The 18,957-nt window shown below is 65.9% G+C and overlaps 2 protein-coding genes across 11 annotated transcripts in view; one reads left to right on the forward strand and one right to left on the reverse strand.

Moving 5' to 3' along the window:
- Positions 1–442: 442 nt before the first annotated feature.
- Positions 443–6,633, forward strand: GINS2 (GINS complex subunit 2). 3 transcript variants are annotated; one of them, XR_014588988.1, is made up of 7 exons: positions 443–963; positions 2,153–2,267; positions 2,688–2,787; positions 3,840–3,966; positions 4,197–4,323; positions 5,286–5,360; positions 5,956–6,633. XR_014588988.1 is itself a non-coding variant. In XM_083851601.1 (5 exons), exons 1-5 carry the CDS (start codon positions 874–876, stop codon positions 4,320–4,322), a joined length of 558 nt encoding a protein of 185 aa, XP_083707727.1. In that variant the 5' UTR covers positions 444–873; the 3' UTR covers positions 4,323–4,550. The 3 variants fall into 3 exon arrangements, 1 of the variants encoding a protein (XP_083707727.1); XR_014588989.1 differs by having other exon boundaries at positions 444–963; positions 5,310–5,360; XM_083851601.1 differs by lacking the exons at positions 5,286–5,360; positions 5,956–6,633 and having other exon boundaries at positions 444–963; positions 4,197–4,550.
- A 668-nt stretch (positions 6,634–7,301) lies between these two features.
- GSE1 (Gse1 coiled-coil protein) overlaps positions 7,302–18,957 on the reverse strand; it is a 102,675-nt gene continuing 91,019 nt past the window's right edge. For 4 of the 8 annotated variants that reach the window (XM_083851593.1, XM_083851596.1, XM_083851597.1 and 1 more), the window contains 14 exons: positions 17,837–18,036; positions 16,316–16,497; positions 16,017–16,214; positions 15,602–15,793; positions 15,135–15,457; positions 14,365–14,689; positions 11,555–12,144; positions 11,070–11,182; positions 10,039–10,309; positions 9,792–9,914; positions 9,325–9,690; positions 8,722–9,006; positions 8,326–8,429; positions 7,302–7,554 (listed from right to left, as the gene is read on the reverse strand). In XM_083851593.1, coding sequence (XP_083707719.1) covers positions 7,420–7,554; positions 8,326–8,429; positions 8,722–9,006; positions 9,325–9,690; positions 9,792–9,914; positions 10,039–10,309; positions 11,070–11,182; positions 11,555–12,144; positions 14,365–14,689; positions 15,135–15,457; positions 15,602–15,793; positions 16,017–16,214; positions 16,316–16,497; positions 17,837–18,036 — 3,407 coding nt within the window. In that variant the 3' untranslated portion in view covers positions 7,302–7,419. The remainder of the gene's footprint in view (positions 7,555–8,325; positions 8,430–8,721; positions 9,007–9,324; positions 9,691–9,791; positions 9,915–10,038; positions 10,310–11,069; positions 11,183–11,554; positions 12,145–14,364; positions 14,690–15,134; positions 15,458–15,601; positions 15,794–16,016; positions 16,215–16,315; positions 16,498–17,836; positions 18,037–18,957) is intronic. The other 4 variants (XM_083851595.1, XM_083851598.1, XM_083851600.1 and 1 more) reach the window with 2 other exon arrangements.

Raw genomic sequence — 18,957 nt, forward strand, 5'->3', positions numbered from 1 at the left:
ATGGATGGAGGGATGGACGGATAGATGGATGGAGGGATGGGTGGGTGGGTGGATGGTTGGGTGCGGGGATGGGTGGGTGGGTGGGTGGACGTCCCTTGGGTGGACAGGCAGCAGAGGACGGACCACCACAGATGACTGCATTGACAGGCGGAGCAGTGTGAGTGGTACAGGCGGTGCAGGTGCATGGGGGGTGATCAGAGCGGTGGGTGGACGGACAGACGGACGGACGGACGGACAGACAGAGGGACGGATGGAGAAACCGGGCGGGCAACAAGGAAGCAGGCAGCTGTGTGACAGCCAGCGCCTGAACGCGTGCGGCTGCCCGGGGACACACGGTCAGGGCAGGGCTGGGGGAGGCCGGAGGACCCCACAGGGGGTACGGGGGTACCGGGGGTACCGGGGTACGGGGGTACGGGGGGGGGGGACGGCCGCCATGCCCCGAGGGGCGCTGCCCGCCCCGGCCGCCAGGGGGCAGCAGGGAGCAGCAGGGAGCGGGGCGCACTGCGCATGCGCGGCACCGGGGAGTCGCGCGCTCTCTCTCTCTCTCTCTCTGCCCCCACGGCGCCCTGGCAACAAGTGCTGAGCGCTGATTGGTCGGCGCACCCGGAGGCGCTCGGATTGGTCCCGCGGCCAGCCGCGCACACCTCCCCCCCGCGGCAACCAATGGGAATCCAGGGGCGAGCCGGACAACCAATCAGAGAGCTCTGAGTTACGCCGGGTCCCGCCCTCAAGCGGAGACCGCGAAAAAGCGCCCGGCGGCGGGAAGCGGGCGCGGTGGGCGGGGCTTGGAGGCCGCGCAGCCAATGGGGAAGCCGGGCGCGTGGCGGGCCGAGAGCCGGTTCCGGTTCCGGTGCCGGTGCCGGTGCCGTCGCCATGGAGCCGGCCGAGGCGGAGTTCCTGGCCGAGAAGGAGCTGGTGACGATCGTGCCCAGCTTCAGCATGGACCGCGTGCACCTGATCGGGGTGGGGTCCCGGGGTCAGAAATGGGGGTTTGGGGGGCAGGGGTGGGGGTTTGGGGTCAGAAATGGGGGTTTTGGGGTCAGAAGTTGGGGCTTGGGGGTCGGGGCTGAGGGATTTAGCGCCAGGGGAAGGGTGTTTTGGGGGAACAGGGGTTGGGGGATCTGGGGGATGGAGCTGAGGGGATTTGGGGTCAGGGATGGGGGGTTTGGGTTCAGGGATGGGGATTTGGGGTCAGAAATGGGGGATTTGGGGTCGGGGGAAGGGTGTTTGGGGGGACAGGGGTTGGGGGATCTGAGGGGTGAAGGTGAGGGGATTTGGGGTCAGGGATGGGGATTTTGGGGTCAGAAATGGGGGTTTGGGGGCCAGGATCGGGGGGTTTAGGACCAGGGAAGGGTGTTTTGGGGGGACAGGGGTTGGGGGATCTGAGAGACGGACCTGAAGGGATTTGGAGTCAGGGATGGGGGGTTTGGTGTCAGAAATGGGGATTTTGGGGTCAAAGGTGGGGATTTTTGGATCAGGGGTTGGGGGTTTGGGGTCGGGGGTTGGGTGTCAGGGGCCGAGGAGCTTTGGGGGGTGGGGTCTGGGGGATTTTGGAGACAGGGCTGGGGGGTTGGGGTCAGGATTGGGGAGTTTGGGGACAGGATCAGGGGGATTTGTGGGTCGGGGATCAGGGATTTGAGTCTGGGGCTGAGGGCATTTGGGGTCAAGGGTTGAGGAGCTTTTGGGGTAGGGATATGGGTTTGGGGTCAGGGGATGGGGGATTTGGGGTCAGGGATGGGGGATTTGGGGTCAGGATCAGGGTTGGAGGATTTGGAGTGAGGATCGGGGGAGGTTGGGGTCAGGGGCTGAGGGATTTGGGGTCAGGGCCTGGGGGATTTGGGGATCGGGGCTCAGGAGCTGCGGGGCAGAGCCTGGGGGAATCAGGGGCAGGGAGAGGGGCTGGGGCAGGCGTTGGGGCAGAGGGGAGAGGAGCCAGAGGGCTGCGGGGTTGGGGGATCGAAGGGTCGAAGGGGGGCAGGGGCTGGGCTGGGGGGGGAGCAGGAGGTGGAGTTCCAGGCGCTCCCCAACTCAGGCTTTTCAAAATCAGCCCCCCTGAAAACGCCCCAGGAGCGGCCGGGGCCAGGTGAGACGGGCGCTGCGGTGGCTGAGCCCTTTCCAGCCGCCGCCTTTCCGTCTCCGGTTCCTCTTCCAGGGGGACCTGGGCCCTTTCAATCCCGGGCTGCCGGTGGAGGTGCCCGTCTGGCTGGCCATAAACCTGAAGCAGAGGCAGAAGTGCCGCCTGGTTCCCCCGGCGTGGATGGACGTGGGTAAGCTGCAGCGGGAGCAGGGGAAACACGAAAAGCCTCTGCCGTCCGCCCTTAACGGGGCGCTCGATTCACCAAATACGAATTAATTCTGAGGGAAGGAGCTGATTTTCCTCCCCTTTATGTTCGCAAGGAATGAAATCTTCCTGGTCGGGTCAGGGCCGTGCCTCCTGTTCCTCCGGGGAGCGCGAGGGCCAGGGGGTGAATTTCGGTTTCAATCCCCGGCCCTTCGCTCACCTGCAGCGGGCGGCTGCCTCGCTCCGTGCCCGTCCCGAGCGGTGACACGGCGAGCGGCGCTCGCGTCCCCAGCAGGGCTTCCTCGTGGGGCCCTCGGGCTGCCTTTTTTTTCCCCGGGGGGGAGAGGGGTGGGTGTGGAGCAGGGAAGGGTCTGCCGGCGCCCGACCGCTCCCGGCTGCGTTGCAGAAAAACTGGAGGAGATTCGGGACCAGGAACGCAAGGAGGACACCTTCACCCCGATGCCCAGCCCCTACTACATGGAGCTGACGAAGCTGCTGTTGAACTAGTGAGTAGGAAACGTTTTGTGAGTAGGAAACGTTTTGTGGCAGTTTTCCGCCTCGCCGCCTGCTCGCCCGGACGGTTTCTCGGGCTTTCAGCGGCGGCCCCGGAGGGCCGGGGGAAAAGTGAGAGTTCACGGGGGCTTCGTTTACACGGCGTGCCCGGATCCTGCTGCGGCAGTTCCCTCGTGGTGACTTTGCGCCTCAGTAGCTGGGGGTGGCTCGTTCCGCGGCCTGAGAACCAGGGCTGTGCCGCTTTATCGGGCGGCAGCTGAGCGTGGAGGCCTTGGGAACCGGCACCGCTGTTGCACGGCAGCAATCCGTTCGGCAGCCGCAGCCCTCCCGGCTCCTGCCTTGGCTCTCCTTCAGGAGGGAAGCTCCCCTCGCCTCAGCCTGAGGAGTGGGAGGCCGGGGAGATTCGGAGTCTGAACCCGTGCCTGCTGAGGCATTTCGCTCGTGAAATGCGCTGGCGGGGAGCTTTTGGAGCGCTCTGAGCCCTTGGTGGCGGTCGTTGAAGCGCTGCCTCCTCCCCTGGAGGCGAAGCTCTTGGCGCACGGCTCCTTCCCTCGCGCCAGGATAACCCCGTGGATGGATCTGATCTCCTGAGGTCCTCGCGGCAGGGCTGAGTCGCCTTAACGGGAGGGTGCAGCACAGCTTGGGCAGTCCTTTCGGCTTCACGCTCCCTGGTGGGAGCGCGGCGCTGGGGCTCGGATCGCAGCCGAGCCCTCGCGGTTCCCTGCTGCGTGTGGCTCCGGCCAGGTTGTTGGCCTCGCTTGCGCCTCGCACCAGCTGGGCGATTAAAGAGCAGAAGGATTGCAGTGGGAACCAGCTGCTGCGGCAGGGCTGAGGGTTCCTGGGGAAATAAACCTCCCCCAAAAACATCCCAGCAGCAGGAGCGCCAGGCCGGATTTCACTGTGGAGCTGCGGGTTGAGTTTCGATTCTTTTATATCACAAACTGCTCTGCTTATGCCTTCGGGGGCTGAGGAGCTGCCAACGTTGCTTACACAAGTCCCTTGCAGCCCGCTCTGCTCCTCTGTTTTGTTTTATTTTTTCCCCCAGCGCCTCCGACAACATCCCCAAAGCCGACGAGATTCGCACGCTGGTGAAGGACACGTGGGACACGCGCATGGCCAAGCTGCGGCTGTCGGCGGACAGCTTCGTCAGGCAGCAGGAGGCTCACGCCAAGGTGCGCCGGGGGCAGAGGTTCGCTAGCCCCGCCAGGAGCTCTCCGGGGCCCCGTGCGAAAGGAGAACTCCCGTCGGTTCTGCGCTTCTCCTGGCCGGGGGTGGCGGCCGGGCTGGTCCCTTGGGGTGTCACCGAAGGCAAACAGGGTGCCGCGGAGCTGCTTCACGGGTTCCTCGTCCCACGTCGGCGGGCTGGTTTCCCCCCCAAACTCTGCCGCTCTTTTTTTTTTAGCTGGATAACCTAACCCTGATGGAGATCAACACGATCGGGACTTTCCTCACCCAAGCCCTGGACCACATGTACAAGCTGCGGACCAACCTGCAGCCCGCCGAGAGCTCCCAGTCCCAGGACTTTTGAGGTACCCGCACCCGCCCTAAAACCTCCCGGGAGAGTCCGGAGCCTGCCAGGGAGCTGCTCGGGTGCAGGCGGTGGCTCGCCGGCGCTCGGCTGCTCTCCGACGGTGTCGGGCAGAGCTCTCTGCCCCGCGGGGCGTGGGTGTACTTCACAGAGGGGACTTCTGAGGGCAGCACAGGCCACACGCCGGCTTGGAAAGCGATGAATTTCCAGGCGGCGCTTCGCCGGGAATCCGCTCAGAGCCTTGAAAGATGTGCGGGTAGCGAGAGGTGTGGGCCGGGGGGGGATCGGCTGGGGGGCACCTCCGGCCGCTCCGGGGAGGAGGACGGAAGGAAAGGGCTTTCCCTCTCCCGCCCGGGCTGTTCTGTACTGTGCCTCACTGCTATTTGTATCTGAAACCGCGCGGAAATAAATAAAACGACCGGCAGCTGAGCGAACTGCACCGAATTTTTCTCCCGGTGTTTTGTTCCAGCACCCAGCACGGGGTGGAGGGGGTCAAACAACGCTTGGGGGGTCACACGCTGCCTGGGGAAACCCGCAGCTCCCACGGGGCAGCCCCACGGGGCGAGGGCGCGATCCTGGCTGGCACCAGGCTGGGCTGATGGCAGCTGAAAATCCTCCTGGGGACGGGAAAATGGCAGCTCCAGCTCGCCCCGGGCTGCGCTAGGGCACGGCCCCCCCCTTAAATCCCCCCCCCCCAGCGAGGCCGTGGGCTGCTGGCACGGCGCGGGCCGAGCTTGGCTCGGAGCAGGGCTGCTTCCCCGCGGCTGCTGGGGCAGAAAGAATCCTTTGCTATCGTTGAGGAAGATTTTATTTCCGTGGACGCTTCCAGAAATTACAGCCATATGTTCGTAAAGACCTAATTGCTACATTCGACAAATAATAGATTACATTACAACGAATCCAAACAAGCACAGATAGAACGGGTTTAGGGCTTATTTTTTTTCCTTTTTTCTCCCCCCCCAGTTATTTTGTTGTTTTCTGTCGCAGCATCTGACCTGCCCTGCCTTTCCTGCCCTACTCCTGGCTCCGCCGTTACCGGTAAGGACAAAGAGACCCGACCCGGGGGGAATCCTCCAAGAAGCTGCAAGCACCGGGTCAAAAACTTGATTATGGGCTGCCGAGGGGGGGGGAAAATCTCAGCGTGGGAGCCGCTGGCAGCCCAGCCGGCCTCCTGCCCGTGGCCGTGGAGCTGCAGCAGCTGCCCCGCTGCGGCGCGGCGGCGCTGGGGGGAGAAATTTTGCCGAGGATTTTTCCGCCCCCCCCCAGCCCGGCGCGCGGGGGAAAGGGGAAGGCGAGCCGAGCAGCCAGCGCCTTCCGCCGCGTTAAAATTCATCGCGGAGCCCGGAGCTGGCGGGGGGCTAGGCCGGGGGCTGGCGCCGCAACTGGGATTTAAAGAAGATTAAACTAATTTCTGTCGCAAGGGCGTTTTGCTCTTTAATCTCGCGCAGCTTTTTTGGTGAAGCCAAGGGGAGGGAGGGAGGGAGGGAGGGAGGGTTATCGCTTCCTCTGCGAGCGCAACAAGGGAATTGAAAGCAGGAAGCAGAGGTCACCTTTCCCCGCAGATGCGAGCCTGCCTGGTGGCAAAATTAAAAAAAAATACGTAAATTATTTCTTTTTTTTTTTTTAAAACCAGCTTCCCAAGGTGGGCGCTGATGAGCAAAAGCGACTGCGGCCGGCAGCGACTCCGAAGCGGTTTCGGGAGCCCAGCGCGGATGCTGTGACCCGGCACCACGGCGCTGCCACCGCACCGGGGGGGGCGAGGAAGGGCTCCAGCGGGGTTGTCCCGAGCTTGGCGAGCACCCCGGGGAGCCAGGCGTGCGCCGAGCCTCGGGGTGCACCCCGATTTCCCCTGCCCAAACGCCCTCGCTCCGCTCTCTCCAATCGTCTCGGGGTTTCGGGGGATTTTGGGGCTGCGACCGCCGCGGCTGGGGCTTGGTGGGGTTGGGTCCCCCCCCATCCCCGTGCTGCCCCTTTCCAGCCCCCCCCCCCTCACAGGCAGCCCCGCTGGCTTTTGGGTTTGGGGCCGGCGCGCCTCGTCCCCCCCACCCCAACGCGGCACCGCAGCTGCCCGAGCGCTTGGAGGGACCTAAAAAGCCCCAGAAACCAAAGGGAAAAAAAAAAAATCAGAATTGGAAGGATATTGGGGGGGGTGGGGGGGCTGCCGGTGTGACAGCACCTGCCCCGGTGGAAAAGGGGATTTTTTTTTGTTTTTCTGAAATTCTTTTAAAACGCTTCAGTAGCTTTTCTGTCCTGACCAGCGGCAGTACCGGCGCTAAAAGCAGCTCCTTGTGCCAAAAAAAAGAAAGAAAAAGGGGTGGGAGGACAGGGGGAAATAAAGGCAAAAAAAACAAAAAAGCAGAAACATTTAAAAAAAAAAAAAGCAAGCTTTTTATAACAATAATTAAAGTAATAAAAACATACAAAAACTTTGTCTTTTTTTAATATATATACACAGTACAAGGCTGAAGCACCTTTTTTTTTTTTTTTTTGACTCGAATTGCAAAAAAAACACCCAACCCCCCCCCCCCCGCCCCGCGTCGGAGCCCCCCCGCCCGCCGCAGAGGAACAAGAAGGTACCTCCAGGAGTTCAGGGACTTTATTTTAGAGCCAAGTGCATTTTCCAGTGGAAAGCCCCGCGGTGATGGGGGGGGAAACGTTTGGGGTGGAGGTTGGGGGGGGGGGGACACGCTCGGCAGCCGCCCCGCCACCGGCCCCGCGGGGCTCCTCCGGCTTTAGTGTTGTCGGTGGAGTTTTTTTTAATCGGATTTTTTTTTTTTTAATTAAAAAAAAAAAAAAAAGAGCTATATAAAGTGTTGGGGGGTGTGTGTGGTGGGGGGGGGTCGCAGCGCCCTGCCCCGGGGACGGGGGGTCAGCGCCCGGCTCCCGCCTTCCTTTTGCTTCATGCATGGCACATTCTCCGTTTTAAATTTATTATTATTATTATTATTTTTTTTCATTTTATTTTTATTTTTTTTTTAATTTTGTTTTTTGTTTTTTTTTTTTAGCTTCAAACCTCCCAGTGAAAAATATTAAATATTCAAGGTAATAAAATAGATTATTATTTCTAGACTATGTGTTCGGCCGAGCCCAGGGGGCGTCACCTGGGGTACCCCTTGAAATAACCCCGAGACCACTGCATGGCGGGCAAGGCAAGGCACTTCCGCAGGTGATCCAGCTCCGCTTGCAGCCGCTCGCGCTCCGAGACCATCTTCTGCTTCTGGGTCCGCAGCTCCTGCGGGGACAGGGCACGGTTGGGGGGCGGGGGGGGCGCACGGGCAGCCTCTGGGGTTGTGGTGCGGGGAAGGGCTCGTCTGGGTGCCCCATGGAGGGGGGGGAGGGTGAGGGGTGGGGGCACGGGGTGGGGGGCACCGAAGGGGGATAGGGGCACCGAAGGAGGATGGGGCGCTGCAGAAGGGGGTGTTGCAGGTGTAGGGGGGCACCAAAGGAGGGTGGGGGCACCAAAGGAGGATGGGGAACTGGAGGCTGGGGGCACCACAAAAGGATAGGGGCACTGCACGAGGATGGGGTCACCACAGGAGGATGGGGTCTTGCAGGAAGATGGGGGCACCAAAGAGGATGGGGGCACCAAAGGAGGATGGGGTCCTGCAGGGGGATGGGGGCACCAAACAGGATGGGGGCACCAAAGGAGGACGGGGGGTACCAAAGGAGGATGGGGGCACTGCAGGGAATGGGGGCACTGTAGGGGAATGGGTGCACTGCGGGAGGATGGGGGCACCAAAGGAGGATGGGGGCACCAAAGGAGGATGGGGGCACCAAGGGAGGACGAGGAACCAAGGGAGGATGGGGGCACCATAGCAAGATGGAGGCACTGCAGAGAACGGGGACATGGCAGGAGGATGGGTGCCTCCACGGAGGACGGGGGCACTGCAGGGGGATGGGGGCACCAAAGGAGGACGGGGTCCTGCAGAGGCTGGGGGCACCGCAGAGGCTGGCTGCCCCGAAGGATGGGGACACGGCAGGAGGCCGGGCGCCCCCCACTCACCGCCATGCTGTGCGAGAGCTGCTCGGCCGTCAGGCTCAGGCTGTAGTGCTGCGCCTCCAGCCGCCGGCACTGCGTCTGCAGCACTTGGCGCTCCAGGTTTTGTTCTGCAAGGCACGGGGACGGGCTGAGCGCCCCAAAAACCCCCAACTCCCTGCCGGCACCCGCGTCCTCCCGGGGAGGACGCAGCCTCCTCCAGCCCCCCCCCCACGCCAACATGTTTCTCCCTAAAACCGGGCAGGGAAACGAGGTCTGGGTGCCGTGCCCGGGGACGAAGCTGGCCAGGAAGCCAGGATGGGGTCTCCGGGTCCGTGCACGGCGACGCATCCCCATTACCCCCATCTCCACCCCCCTGTTTATTTCATAAAGCAGCAAAATTCCACACCCTCTGTACCGTACCTTCTATATGTTCCTGGTAAGCCTCAAAAATTGCCTCGATCCCTTGCCACTTGGGCCTGGGGCACTCCTCCTCCTCCTCCTCCTCCTCTTCCTCCTCCTCCTCCTCCTCCTCCTCGGAGGCCGAGTCCCGGGGCGGCGGCGGGGCGAGCGCCCGGTGGGGCAGGGGCCCCTCGGCCGTGCCGTTGTGCGGGGCCAGGCGGCTGGAAGCCTGCAGCTCGGGGATGTTGTAGTGGATGGAGGCGTCCAGCTTGTGGTTCTGCTCCGCCGTCAGCGCCGCCGTCCCCCCTGCGGGCACCGAGCGTCAGCCCCCGCCCGCCAGCGCCTGCGCCCCTTTTTTTTTTGCCTCCCTCCTGCGCGTCGGAATTAACGGGGCTGGCGGCAAACCGGGCGCGCTTTCCCAGCCGTTTTACCTTCCCCTACAACCACGGGAGCCGTGCCGTCCCGCGACAACTCACCGGGATGCTCCGGGAATGGGGTTACGGGCGGATTAGCCCGCGAGGATGCGCCCTCGGTGGTGCCAACCCACTGGGGAGGTTCAGGGGGGGGGGTCTCCTGCCCGTGTCCCCCCCATGGGATTCCTGTTCCCCACGCCCCCCGCCGCACCTTTGTGCTTCTGCAGCGCCTTCTGGGTGGACTGCAGCACCGACTCGTGGAACTGGTGGGCAAACTCCTCGGCGATGAAGGGCTCCCAGGGCTTGCTCTTGCCGTTCACGCTGTGGGACAGCGGCACCGGGATGTCCTTGGGCAGGGGGCCCCGGACGTAGCTGAGGATGCTCAGCGCCTTCTTCCCGGCGTGCCCGTCGCTCAGCCGGGGCTTCTCGGTGGCCACGGCGGCCAGTTCCTTAGCCCTGGTGAGCTCCGGGGCTCGCAGCTGCTCCAAGCGCCCCGGCTCCGCCGGCTTCTCGGGCACGGCGCCGGCAATGCCCATGGGCTTATCCGGGTCCAGCAGCAGCGGCTGCACCGGCGGCTCTGCGGGAGGAGGAACGGGGTTGGAAAACCATGCCCTGCATCCCCGATGTCACGCAGGGATGCTCCCGGCCGGCCACGAGGAAGGGGGAAGAGGGGCTCACCGGCGGCGGGGCCGCTGGGGCTGTCCCGCGGCGAGCTCTTCACCACCACGGCGCCCGGCGTGGTCTTCTGCTTCATGGCCTGCAGCATCTCCACCAGCTTCTCCTTGTCTGCCGCATGGGAAGCTGAGGTTTAGTGTAGCCTCTGCTCAGCGGGGCAAGCTCCCGGCCACCCGTGGGGCGACGTGGCACCCCCCCGTGGCAGGAGGAGAGGGGCCCCGCCGAGCTCGGCGCGGGGCATGGCTGTTACCTTTCCTCTTGTCGGCGCTGATGTGCGTGAGGTTGAAGATGGTGAGGAACCGCTTCTTCTCCTCGAAGTTGGGGCTGTTGTTCATCTCGTCGGGGCTGTAGCGGGTGGAGAGCGGGAGGCGCGGGGAGGGCGTGCGGCGCTTGTTCTGCACCGTCGGCGGCGAGGGGCTCCTCTCCCGCAGCATCCGCCGGCGCTTGCGCCGCTTCTGGCTCAGTAACTCCTCCTTCTGCTGCTGCGTGGTGAGGCCGAAGAGTTGCAGGAACTCCAGCTTCTGGGGCGCCAGGGGACAGCGGAGCAGGGTTACCTCCAGACTGGCACAGCACCGTCCCTATCCCGGTCCCCATCTCGGTCCCCATCCCATCCCCATCCCATCCCCATCCCAACCCCAACCCCATCCCTATCCCATCCCATCCCCACCCTCATCCGATCCCACCCTCATCTGATCCCATCCCCATCCCATCCCCATCCCATCCCCATTCCCATCCCCATCCCATCCCATCCCCATCCCATCCCCATCCCATCCCCATCCCCATCCCCATCCCATCCCCATCCCATCCCCATCCCCATCCCCAACCCCATCCCCATCCCATCCCCATCCCATCCCAAATCCCATCCCCATCCCATCCCCATCCCCATCCCCATCCCCAACCCCATCCCCATCCCATCCCCATCCCCATCCCCATCCCATCCCATCCCCATCCCATCCCCATCCCCATCCCCATCCCATCCCCATCCCATCCCATCCCCATCCCCATCCCATCCCCATCCCCATCCCATCCCCATCCCCATCCCAATCCCATCCCCATCCCATCCTCATCCCCATCCCATCCCCAACGCATCCCATCCCCATCCCAATCCCATCCCCATCCCACCCCCATCCCAACCCCGACCCCATCCCTATCCCATCCCATCCCCAACCCGTCCCATCCCCATCCCCACCCTATCCCATCCCATCCCCATCCCACCCATCAGGGCAATGCAGCTGCCCTCCAGGGATGGAGGACCCAGACCACGGAGTGCCGTGGCCGTACCTCGGAGGACGTGTCCAGCTTCAGCGGGGGCTGCTCGGCCACGCACCGGAGATGTGCCCGCACCTCCTCCTCGTCGCTGTCATCGCAGGAGTCGTCCAGGTCGTAGTAGTAACCTGGGGAGGGGGGGAGAGGCTGGCGTCAGCCCTGGGGGGCACGCTGGGACCCCAGGCAGCTGCCCCATCCCCGCCGGAGCGGGCACGGCAAGGCCTGCCCCACACCGGGCTCCGACGCCTCCTCCCCGCTCGCCCAGCCCTATTAATATTTAAAGCAGCTTATTAGCCTCGGTTCATCATTTATTAATCGGCCATGTCTCCAGCGGAGGATTTACCGAGCCGCTCTGATTTGGGCTTTCAGGAGCCGTCGCACCACACGCCGCCGTGCTGGGCTGCCGGCATCCCCGGGGGACCCCCCTGGCCGCCCCCACAGGGGGTCCCGCTGCCCCCCGGGGGAGGGGGGTCCCAGCGCACTGCAAGCCCCCACCTCACCTTTCTCACGGGCCTCCCTCCGCCGGCGCTCCTCCAGGTCGAGCTTGCTGACCAGCCTGCGGTGCTGCTGCACGAACTCATCGTAGATGTACATGGGGTCCTGGGCGCGGGGCGGGGGGGCTCTGTAGGGCGAGCTGGGCTTGGCGGCCTCGCCGAAGGGGGCGGCTGGGGCTAACGGGGGTCTCTGCTGGCTGAGGATGCTCTGCGTGGATTTCTCCAGCTCGGCCAGGAAGGGCGCGTGGGCGAAGCCCCCGTGCTCGGGGGCGCCAGGCTCCCGCGGCGGGGGGTATTTCTCCAGCGCCTCCCTTTTCCTCGCCCCGTCCTCCAGCTTCTCGGGGCAGAAGACCCGCTCCACCTTCACCAGCGGGATGCCCTGGCGGCTGGGCTCGAAGGGGGGCGGGTGGCCGTGGAGGGCGTGGGGCTCGGGGAGGCGCCGGGGAGGGTCGGGGGGGCTCTCCATCAGGGAGACGGGGTTCCAGAGGGACGTGGTGATGGGGTGGTGCTGGGGCTTGGGGGAGATGAGCGGCGGTGGGCCGCCGAAGTGCTGCCCCGGCTCCCGGATGCTCGGCTCGTGGCGGCTTGGTCCTGACCTGCGGGGAGAGGAGAGGGATGGAGAGGTGAGGAGAGGGATGGAGAGGTGAGGAGAGGGATGGAGAGGTGAGGGGAGGGATGGAGAGGTGAGGGGAGGGATGGAGAGGTGAGGGGAGGGATGGAGAGGTGAGGAGAGGGATGGAGAGGTGAGGAGTGGGATGGAGAGGTGAGGAAGAGGGTGGAGAGGTGAGGGGTAGGGTGTAAAGGTGAGGAGAGGGATGGAGAGGTGAGGGGAGGGATGGGGAGTTGAGGAGTGGGATGCTGCACCCAGAAAAAAACCAAACCCTGTCTGCAACCGGATTCTGGGGTAGAAATGCACCAGTTAGGCCGACCCAGGTGGGTTTGGGAATGGGGTTTGGTGCACGTGGGGCTGCGGGACCGACTGCAGAGGTCGGGAGCACCGCGGCACCGCTGCGCCATGCTCAGCCCCTCCTGCGCCACAGCCGAGAGGGACAAGGGGAAGGCCTCGGGCTGTTCCCCCCCTGGGGACCCTGTCCCCGCAGCTGACACGCGGGGGCTGCCCACGTCCTCGCCCCCCAGCACAGCTCCCACAGCCGGGTCGGTGCGCTGGGGCGCAGGGCAGGGGACCCCAGGCTGGACCCCACCACGGGGCTGGGACAGCATGGGCACCCCACACCGCCCTGCTCTCGCCGCACAAAGAGGGACACCCCGGCAAAACCTCCCCTGAACACCCCGGGAAGGAGCAGACCTGTTAGCAGGATAAATATTTCATGCGCCGGAGCTGGGCGCTTAACGCTTTTCCGCTCGAGCGCCCTGGCCCTCTGCGCAGCGCAGCAGCGCGCGGCTCAGCACCGCCAGCCGTGGCACAGCGCCACCGAGCCCCGGCACGAGGCACCCGCGGCGCACGGGACCCGTCTCCTCCGACCAAAAGCATCCCCTGCCCTGGCCGAAATCGGTCCCTGCCCCTCCCCGCCGGGCTGTTTGGTGGCGTATGGGCCGGTTGTGGGGGCACGGGCAGCCCCTGGTGGGGCTGTGCGGGGTGCTGGTTTGGGGACAGGGATGGGAAGAGCAACGGGGATGGGGATGGGAAAAGTGATGGGGATGGGGACGGGGATGGGGATGGGGACAGGGATGGGAAAAGTAATGGGGATGGGGACGGGGATGAGAAAAGCAATGGGGATGGGGACGGGGATGGGAATAGCAATGGGGATGGGGACGGGGATGGGAAAACTTAATGGGGATTGGGACAGGGATGAGAATAGCAACAGGGATGGGGACGGGGATGGGAATAGCAACGGGGATGGGGACAGGGATGGGGATAGGGACAGGGATGGGAAAAGTAATGGGGATGGGGATGGGGATGGGAATAGCAACGGGGATGGGGACAGGGATGGGGATAGGGACAGGGATGGGGACGGGGATGGGAATAGCAACAGGGATGGGGACGGGGCCGCCCGCCCCCACGTGCTGCCGTGCTCAGGGTGACCTTGCTCTCTCCTCCCCCCTTCGGAGAGGGACGCGCGGCTCGGGGCGGGCGGCTGCAGCAGGCACTTGCCATTATGCAGCCCCGCAATCCGCTCCTTGTTATACTCGATTAGCTGCGCTAATCCCCTTGATACCCAAAAATAACAATGGAAGCCAGCAGCACAGCCGCCCGGAGGAGCCTGCAGTGCCGGAGCGCTCAGCAACCGAGCGAGAAAACCCGCATCGAGCCCGGGGGGGTGGGGGGGGGAGGTGGCACGGGGTGCCCCCCCTCGCCTCGGCACGCTGCAGGGGGAGCAGCTTTGGGGGCGAGGGCTGTGCTAGGGGGCGAGCTGCAATTAGCGGTGCCGCCGCCTCGGCAGCACCTGGCCGCTCGCCGCTGGCCCCCGGCCACCTCCCGGGCTCGCCGCCTGCCGCCGCGCAGATGTCGGGCACCGGCGACGGCCGGAGCTGCCAGCGCAGCCGGCCCGGCTGGCACCGCGCGGCGGGGACCTGCTGGCACCGGGCAAAAGGAACCGCTTCTGCTCGCCCGGCGGGTGGGAGAGAGGTGGGGTCTCAGCTAGCTAACGGGGAGCCTGAGCCAGCTCTTGGGGGGGCGCGCAGCCACGGGGACCGGCAGCAGGAATGGCTGCAGTACGGGAAAAACCCCACTAGACGTTCGGGAAGATGAAAAACGGGAGCAGGGACCGCAGAAAGGGGCAACCTCCGTCCTCGGGAAGGGTCGAAATTAATTTGGAGAGCGTGCCCTGGGCAGGGTTTAAGAGCAGGAGCCCTACCTGGGGTTCTCCGGGCGGTGCTCGGGCTCGGGCTGGCTCGGGGCGCGCCCCATGTCGAGGTGCTGCTCCAGCACCTGCTGCCGAAACTCGGAGACCTGGGACTGGCGGTCCTCCTTCTCCTGGCGCAGCCGGCGCTGCCGCGCCAGCCACTTCTCCTCCTCGTTGGTGCGGTGGATGAGCAGCGCCGTGGCCGCGCTGCTGCCGGGCAGGGGGAACACGTTGTGGTTGGGGATGAGGCTGGGCACGGGGTGGTGCGAGGCCGGCGGCTGGTGCAGCGGGTGCTGGATGGGCTTCGGCGTGGGCAGCACCGAGTCCTTGAGTTTCTCTGCAGGGGGGGGCACAAAGGGGAGCCGGAGCGTCGGGAGGGCGCACGCCAAACCCCGCCTTGGCGTTTCGGGGAGCGGCCCTGCAGGTGTAAGGTAACGGGGGCCGCCAGCACGAAGCCCCCCCCGCTCCCCCCCGGCGCCGCGCAGGGGGCTGCCCGCCCGCTGCCAGCCCAGCTGCTTGGCGTGCCCGGGTGAAGGCAGCCGGCACAAACCCCGCGGCGCCTCTCCAACAGCCCCGGCGCTCCGCAGCGGCCCCGCCGAGCGCGCCGCGGCAGCTGGGCTTTTGGCACGGCGAGCTGGCAGCCGGCACAGCCAGGCTGCGGCCCGAGCTGGCCCCCGCCGCTCAGACGGTCCCCGACCCCCTCGGCTTTGCCATCTGGAGAGGGGAAAGGGGACGAGGGGACGGGCTCGCCCCGGCCCCGCCGCCACCCGCGGGGACGTTACCTGCTCTGCCGGGCGCCAGCGGCTCCGACGGCTTGCCCCGCTCCTCGGCCGGGTGGCCCCGCAGCCCGTGCAGCTCGGCCATGGGCAGGAAGGGGCCCTCCATGGCTTTCACCATGCTCAGCTCCTTCTCGCGGGCGCGCTCCCTCTGCCTCTCCAGCTCCCGCTCCCGCTCCTTCTCGCGCTCCCTCTCCAGCTCCTTCTCGCGCTCCCGCTCCCGTTCGCGCTCCTTCTCCCGCTCCCGGTCGGCTTCCCGCTCCCGCTCCTTCTCCCTCTCCCTCTCGCGCTCCCGCTCCCTCTGCCGCAGCTCCTCGTCCATTTGCAGCCTGCGGAGAAGAGCCAAAATAATAAAAAAAAAAACAAAAAACGCCCCCCACCCCACAAGTGGGTGCCTGTTAGCATCCCCCCCGGGGGGGGGGGCTCCCGTCCCAGCCCCGCAGCCGCGGCGGCCGCCCCCCGTGGCCGCTCACCTCTCGGCGGCGAGGCTGGAGATGCGCTCCGACTGCAGCGCCGAGAGCGAGGAGTGCGACAGCTCGGCGGGGTACCGCACGCCCGAGAGGTGCAGGTGCATGGCCGACGGGTGCAGGGGGGGCAGCGAGCCCGGCGCCGGCAGCGGGTAGAAGGGGGAGCGCAGCGCCGACAGGCAGTACGAGTCGTCCATCCTGCGGGGGGGGGGGAGGGGGAAAGGGATGCTCAGCGGGGTGCAGAACCCCAAAATGTCCGTAACAGGGAGAAAAGCCATCCTGGAGGGTTGCAGCTCATGGCACGGGAGCTTTACGCCAGGTGAGGGGCACGGAGCCGGGGGGGGGGGTCCGAGGTGCTCATCCTTCCCCCGGTCTCCCAGCACCAGCACCCCGGATTGGTAAGGACGGGGGCGATGCCCACCTGAAGGCAGGGTGCGGGAAGGGGTGGTGGGTCAGGTAGCTGGGGTGGTAGTAGGCAGCCGCCGTGGCCGGGTCGAGGCCGAGGGGCGGCAGGGAGGACATGCGGAGGTCCTCGGCGGTGTGGTAGGGCCGAAAGCTGCGCAGGTAGTCCTCGGTGACGGCGCTGGGGGGCACCACGTGGTGGACGGGGCGCTGCAGGCTGCCGGGGAGAAAAGGGACGGTGAGGAGCAGGGAGATGTTGTGTCCCCCCCGAACCTGGGGGGGGACATCCCGTGCCCATCCCATCGCCCGCGGACTCACTTGAGAGGTGGGAAGCGGGAGTCCTGGACCACGGAGCTGGGGGGCAGCCCGAAGGAGTACGGCGTCCCCAGGAGGTGCGAGGGGACCGAGGGGCCCCCCGCCTTCTCCTGCGCCAGGGGGGGCTCGGAGATGAGGCGCTCGCGGCTGCTGCTGCTGCTGCTGCCTCGCGACCCCGCTTCTTGCTGGAAGGGAAAGGGGGAGAAGAGCGTTAGGGGACGGCGGGGACCCCCGCAGCGGATGGGGTCCCGCCGGCAGGGCCGGTGCCAAGGTCCTCGGGAGCAGCCACGGAGCATCCGTGCTGTTATAGGAGGGGCTGGGGCCTGGGGGGGGGCTCCGTCAGGGGCACGCAGCTGGAGAAAGTGTGCTGGTGTTGGGGCCAGGCTGGTGGCAGGACACGTTGTACCTGCCGGGGGATTTCGAGGCAGCTCTGTTCTCCAGAGCTCTCCATCACCTGGGGAGGATGCAGGCACCCACGGCGCCCGAAGCGGCACAGCCGGTGTAAATCCAGCGGCCCCAAAACGCAGGGTGGCCAGGCCAGCCCCGCGGAGGGGGTGGCATCAGCACCCCCCATCCCACCGCCCAGCATCAGCCACTTTTAGGCAGGCACCCAATTTTCCTCCTGGGCTGAAGGGTGCTCGCACCGCCCCCAGCTTGGGGGGGGGACCCCTGGCGAGGCCGGGGGGACCCTTGGTGGGGGCCACGAGCTGGGAATTTGGGGACAAGCCGGGAGCAGCGGGAACCAGACCCTTCCTCATCTCGTCTCCTCCCAGAGGAGCCCCAGTGCATCCCTGTGCGGCCCCCCCCCGGCCGTCGGGGACGGTCCCAAGGTGACCGCAGCGGGCACAAAGGGCGTCCCCCCGGCGGCCCCCGCTGAGCGCATCAGGGCTCATTGTGCGCGCCAGGCTCTGCTCTAATTACCTCCCCCCCCCCCGTCTCGGGGCGTCACGCTGCGAGCGCGGCTCTGCCAGACAATAAAGCACGCTCGGTTAACCTATATTCCTCCGGGGTCACTTGGGAAGAGGAGGCCGAGGGGACGCGGGGAAGGGGGGGGGGGGCACGGCAGGGCGGGCAGCACCCAGGCACCCTGCGCCCCTTCGAGAGCCCGGGGATTTCGTTTTGTTCCTTACCCCCCCCCCCCGCCTTCGGCGTCTCCCCGTCCCCTCCCATCGCCTCCCCGCTTTGTGGTTTAATTAGTCTTTCCAAGTGGCATAATCCCCCCGGGAATCTGCTCGTATCATGCGAGAGGAGAGGAGAGAACCACTAACGATGCTTCTTAATTAGCCGGCGCGTCCCCATCATCGTCGGTTCCCCCCCCCCAAGCTCCTTCCCCTCCGCCTCTGCTGCCTTCCTCTCCTGCTGGCAGCCTGGGGATGTGGCGGGGGGGGGGGGAGAGGGGACAAAAGAGGGACAGCCCCGGGTGGCACCGTGGCGAGGATGGAGATGGGGACCCTACGCCTCGTGCCTACGCCCCCGTGTTTTTTTGGGGACAGGCACCCCCCCGTGCGCCCGGCCCGGCCGTACCTGTCTGCCCTCGCTCCTCCAGACCCCGTTGACCGTCTTGGTGGGGGCGATGGTGACGACGGGGGGCGTGCTGGGCACGCTGTGCCCCCCCGGGGGCACGATGATGGGGCCCATGGGGCCGCGCTTGGGCGTGCTGGCGGGCGAGCTGTGGTTGGTGGCCGGAGACGAGACCGGGGATGACTCGCTGCTTATCGAGGACCCTGGGGAACGGGAAAAAAAAAGGGAAAAAGGCAGAAAGTTAGGCAGCGAAACCACCTTCCCCATCTGGAGGGGCGAGGGGGGGCAGGAGGGGAGGCCGCCCCCAGCCATTCGCCCTGGGGACCCCCCTGGCAGCACCAGGTGGCAGCAGGGGGGTGCCTGGTTTTTCCTTGGGGTTTCATTCCCATCGCTCTGGAAACCCGGCTGCAAACAGCCGCCCTACGAGGCGCCGGGAAAGGCAAGGTGAAACCCGGCTAATTACGCCGGGAAATCCAGCCCAGCCCCCGGGGGCAAGGGCGAGCATGCTGCCGGGGCCGTGCGCCGACACCGAGGCGGTGCCAGCCCAAAGGTGCCGAGCGCGAGCCGGGGCAGGAGGACGAACGAGTCGCTCCCCGTAACCCTTGGGCAAGGCTTGGGCTTTATTTGCATGAGACGTCTGTATCCGAAATCACTCCCACCCCCGGGGACGCCGGCGGTACGTGCGAGGGAGAAATGAACCCCTCCGAAAACGGGAATTAAAAGCGGAGAGCGCGGCGCGGGGAGGAACGCCGAGCTGGAGCAGCAACGCCAACCCCACGCTAAGCAGGGCACGGCGAGCCGCCGGGTGCTCCGCTGCAACCCCCCCAGCACAGAAACCGCCCCCCCCGAGCCGGGACCAGCCCCAGCTGCAGGAGGCTGGTGGCGGCCTCCCCCCGGGGCCGGGAATCGGGGCCAAAATGTGGTTTGGGGTTTACAAAAGCAGGGACCGGCCGCTGCCCGCCCAGGGGTGGCCAAAGCCGCCGGCGCAGGACGCCAGCGGGGAGGTGACAATCCTGCCCAGCCTGGCGCGGCACTTGGCGCGGATGGATGTGTGCAAGCCGGCTGCCTGGAGTGTGCAAGCTTGCTCTCCTGAGCGTGCGAGGCGCCTCGTGGCCCTGCAAGCT

This window comes from Anser anser (assembly GCF_964211835.1).
Source record: "Anser anser genome assembly, chromosome: 11".
Lineage (NCBI taxonomy): Eukaryota > Metazoa > Chordata > Aves > Anseriformes > Anatidae > Anser > Anser anser.

Bases quoted from the DNA above. Each gene is read 5' to 3' on its own strand.
- GINS2 (XM_083851601.1), top strand. From the start codon at position 874: ATGGAGCCGGCCGAGGCGGAGTTCCTGGCCGAGAAGGAGCTGGTGACG. The intron at 2,268-2,687 runs GTAAGCTGCAGC...GCTGCGTTGCAG, and splicing joins CCCGGCGTGGATGGACGTGG to AAAAACTGGAGGAGATTCGG. The intron at 3,967-4,196 runs GTGCGCCGGGGG...TTTTTTTTTTAG, and splicing joins AGCAGGAGGCTCACGCCAAG to CTGGATAACCTAACCCTGAT.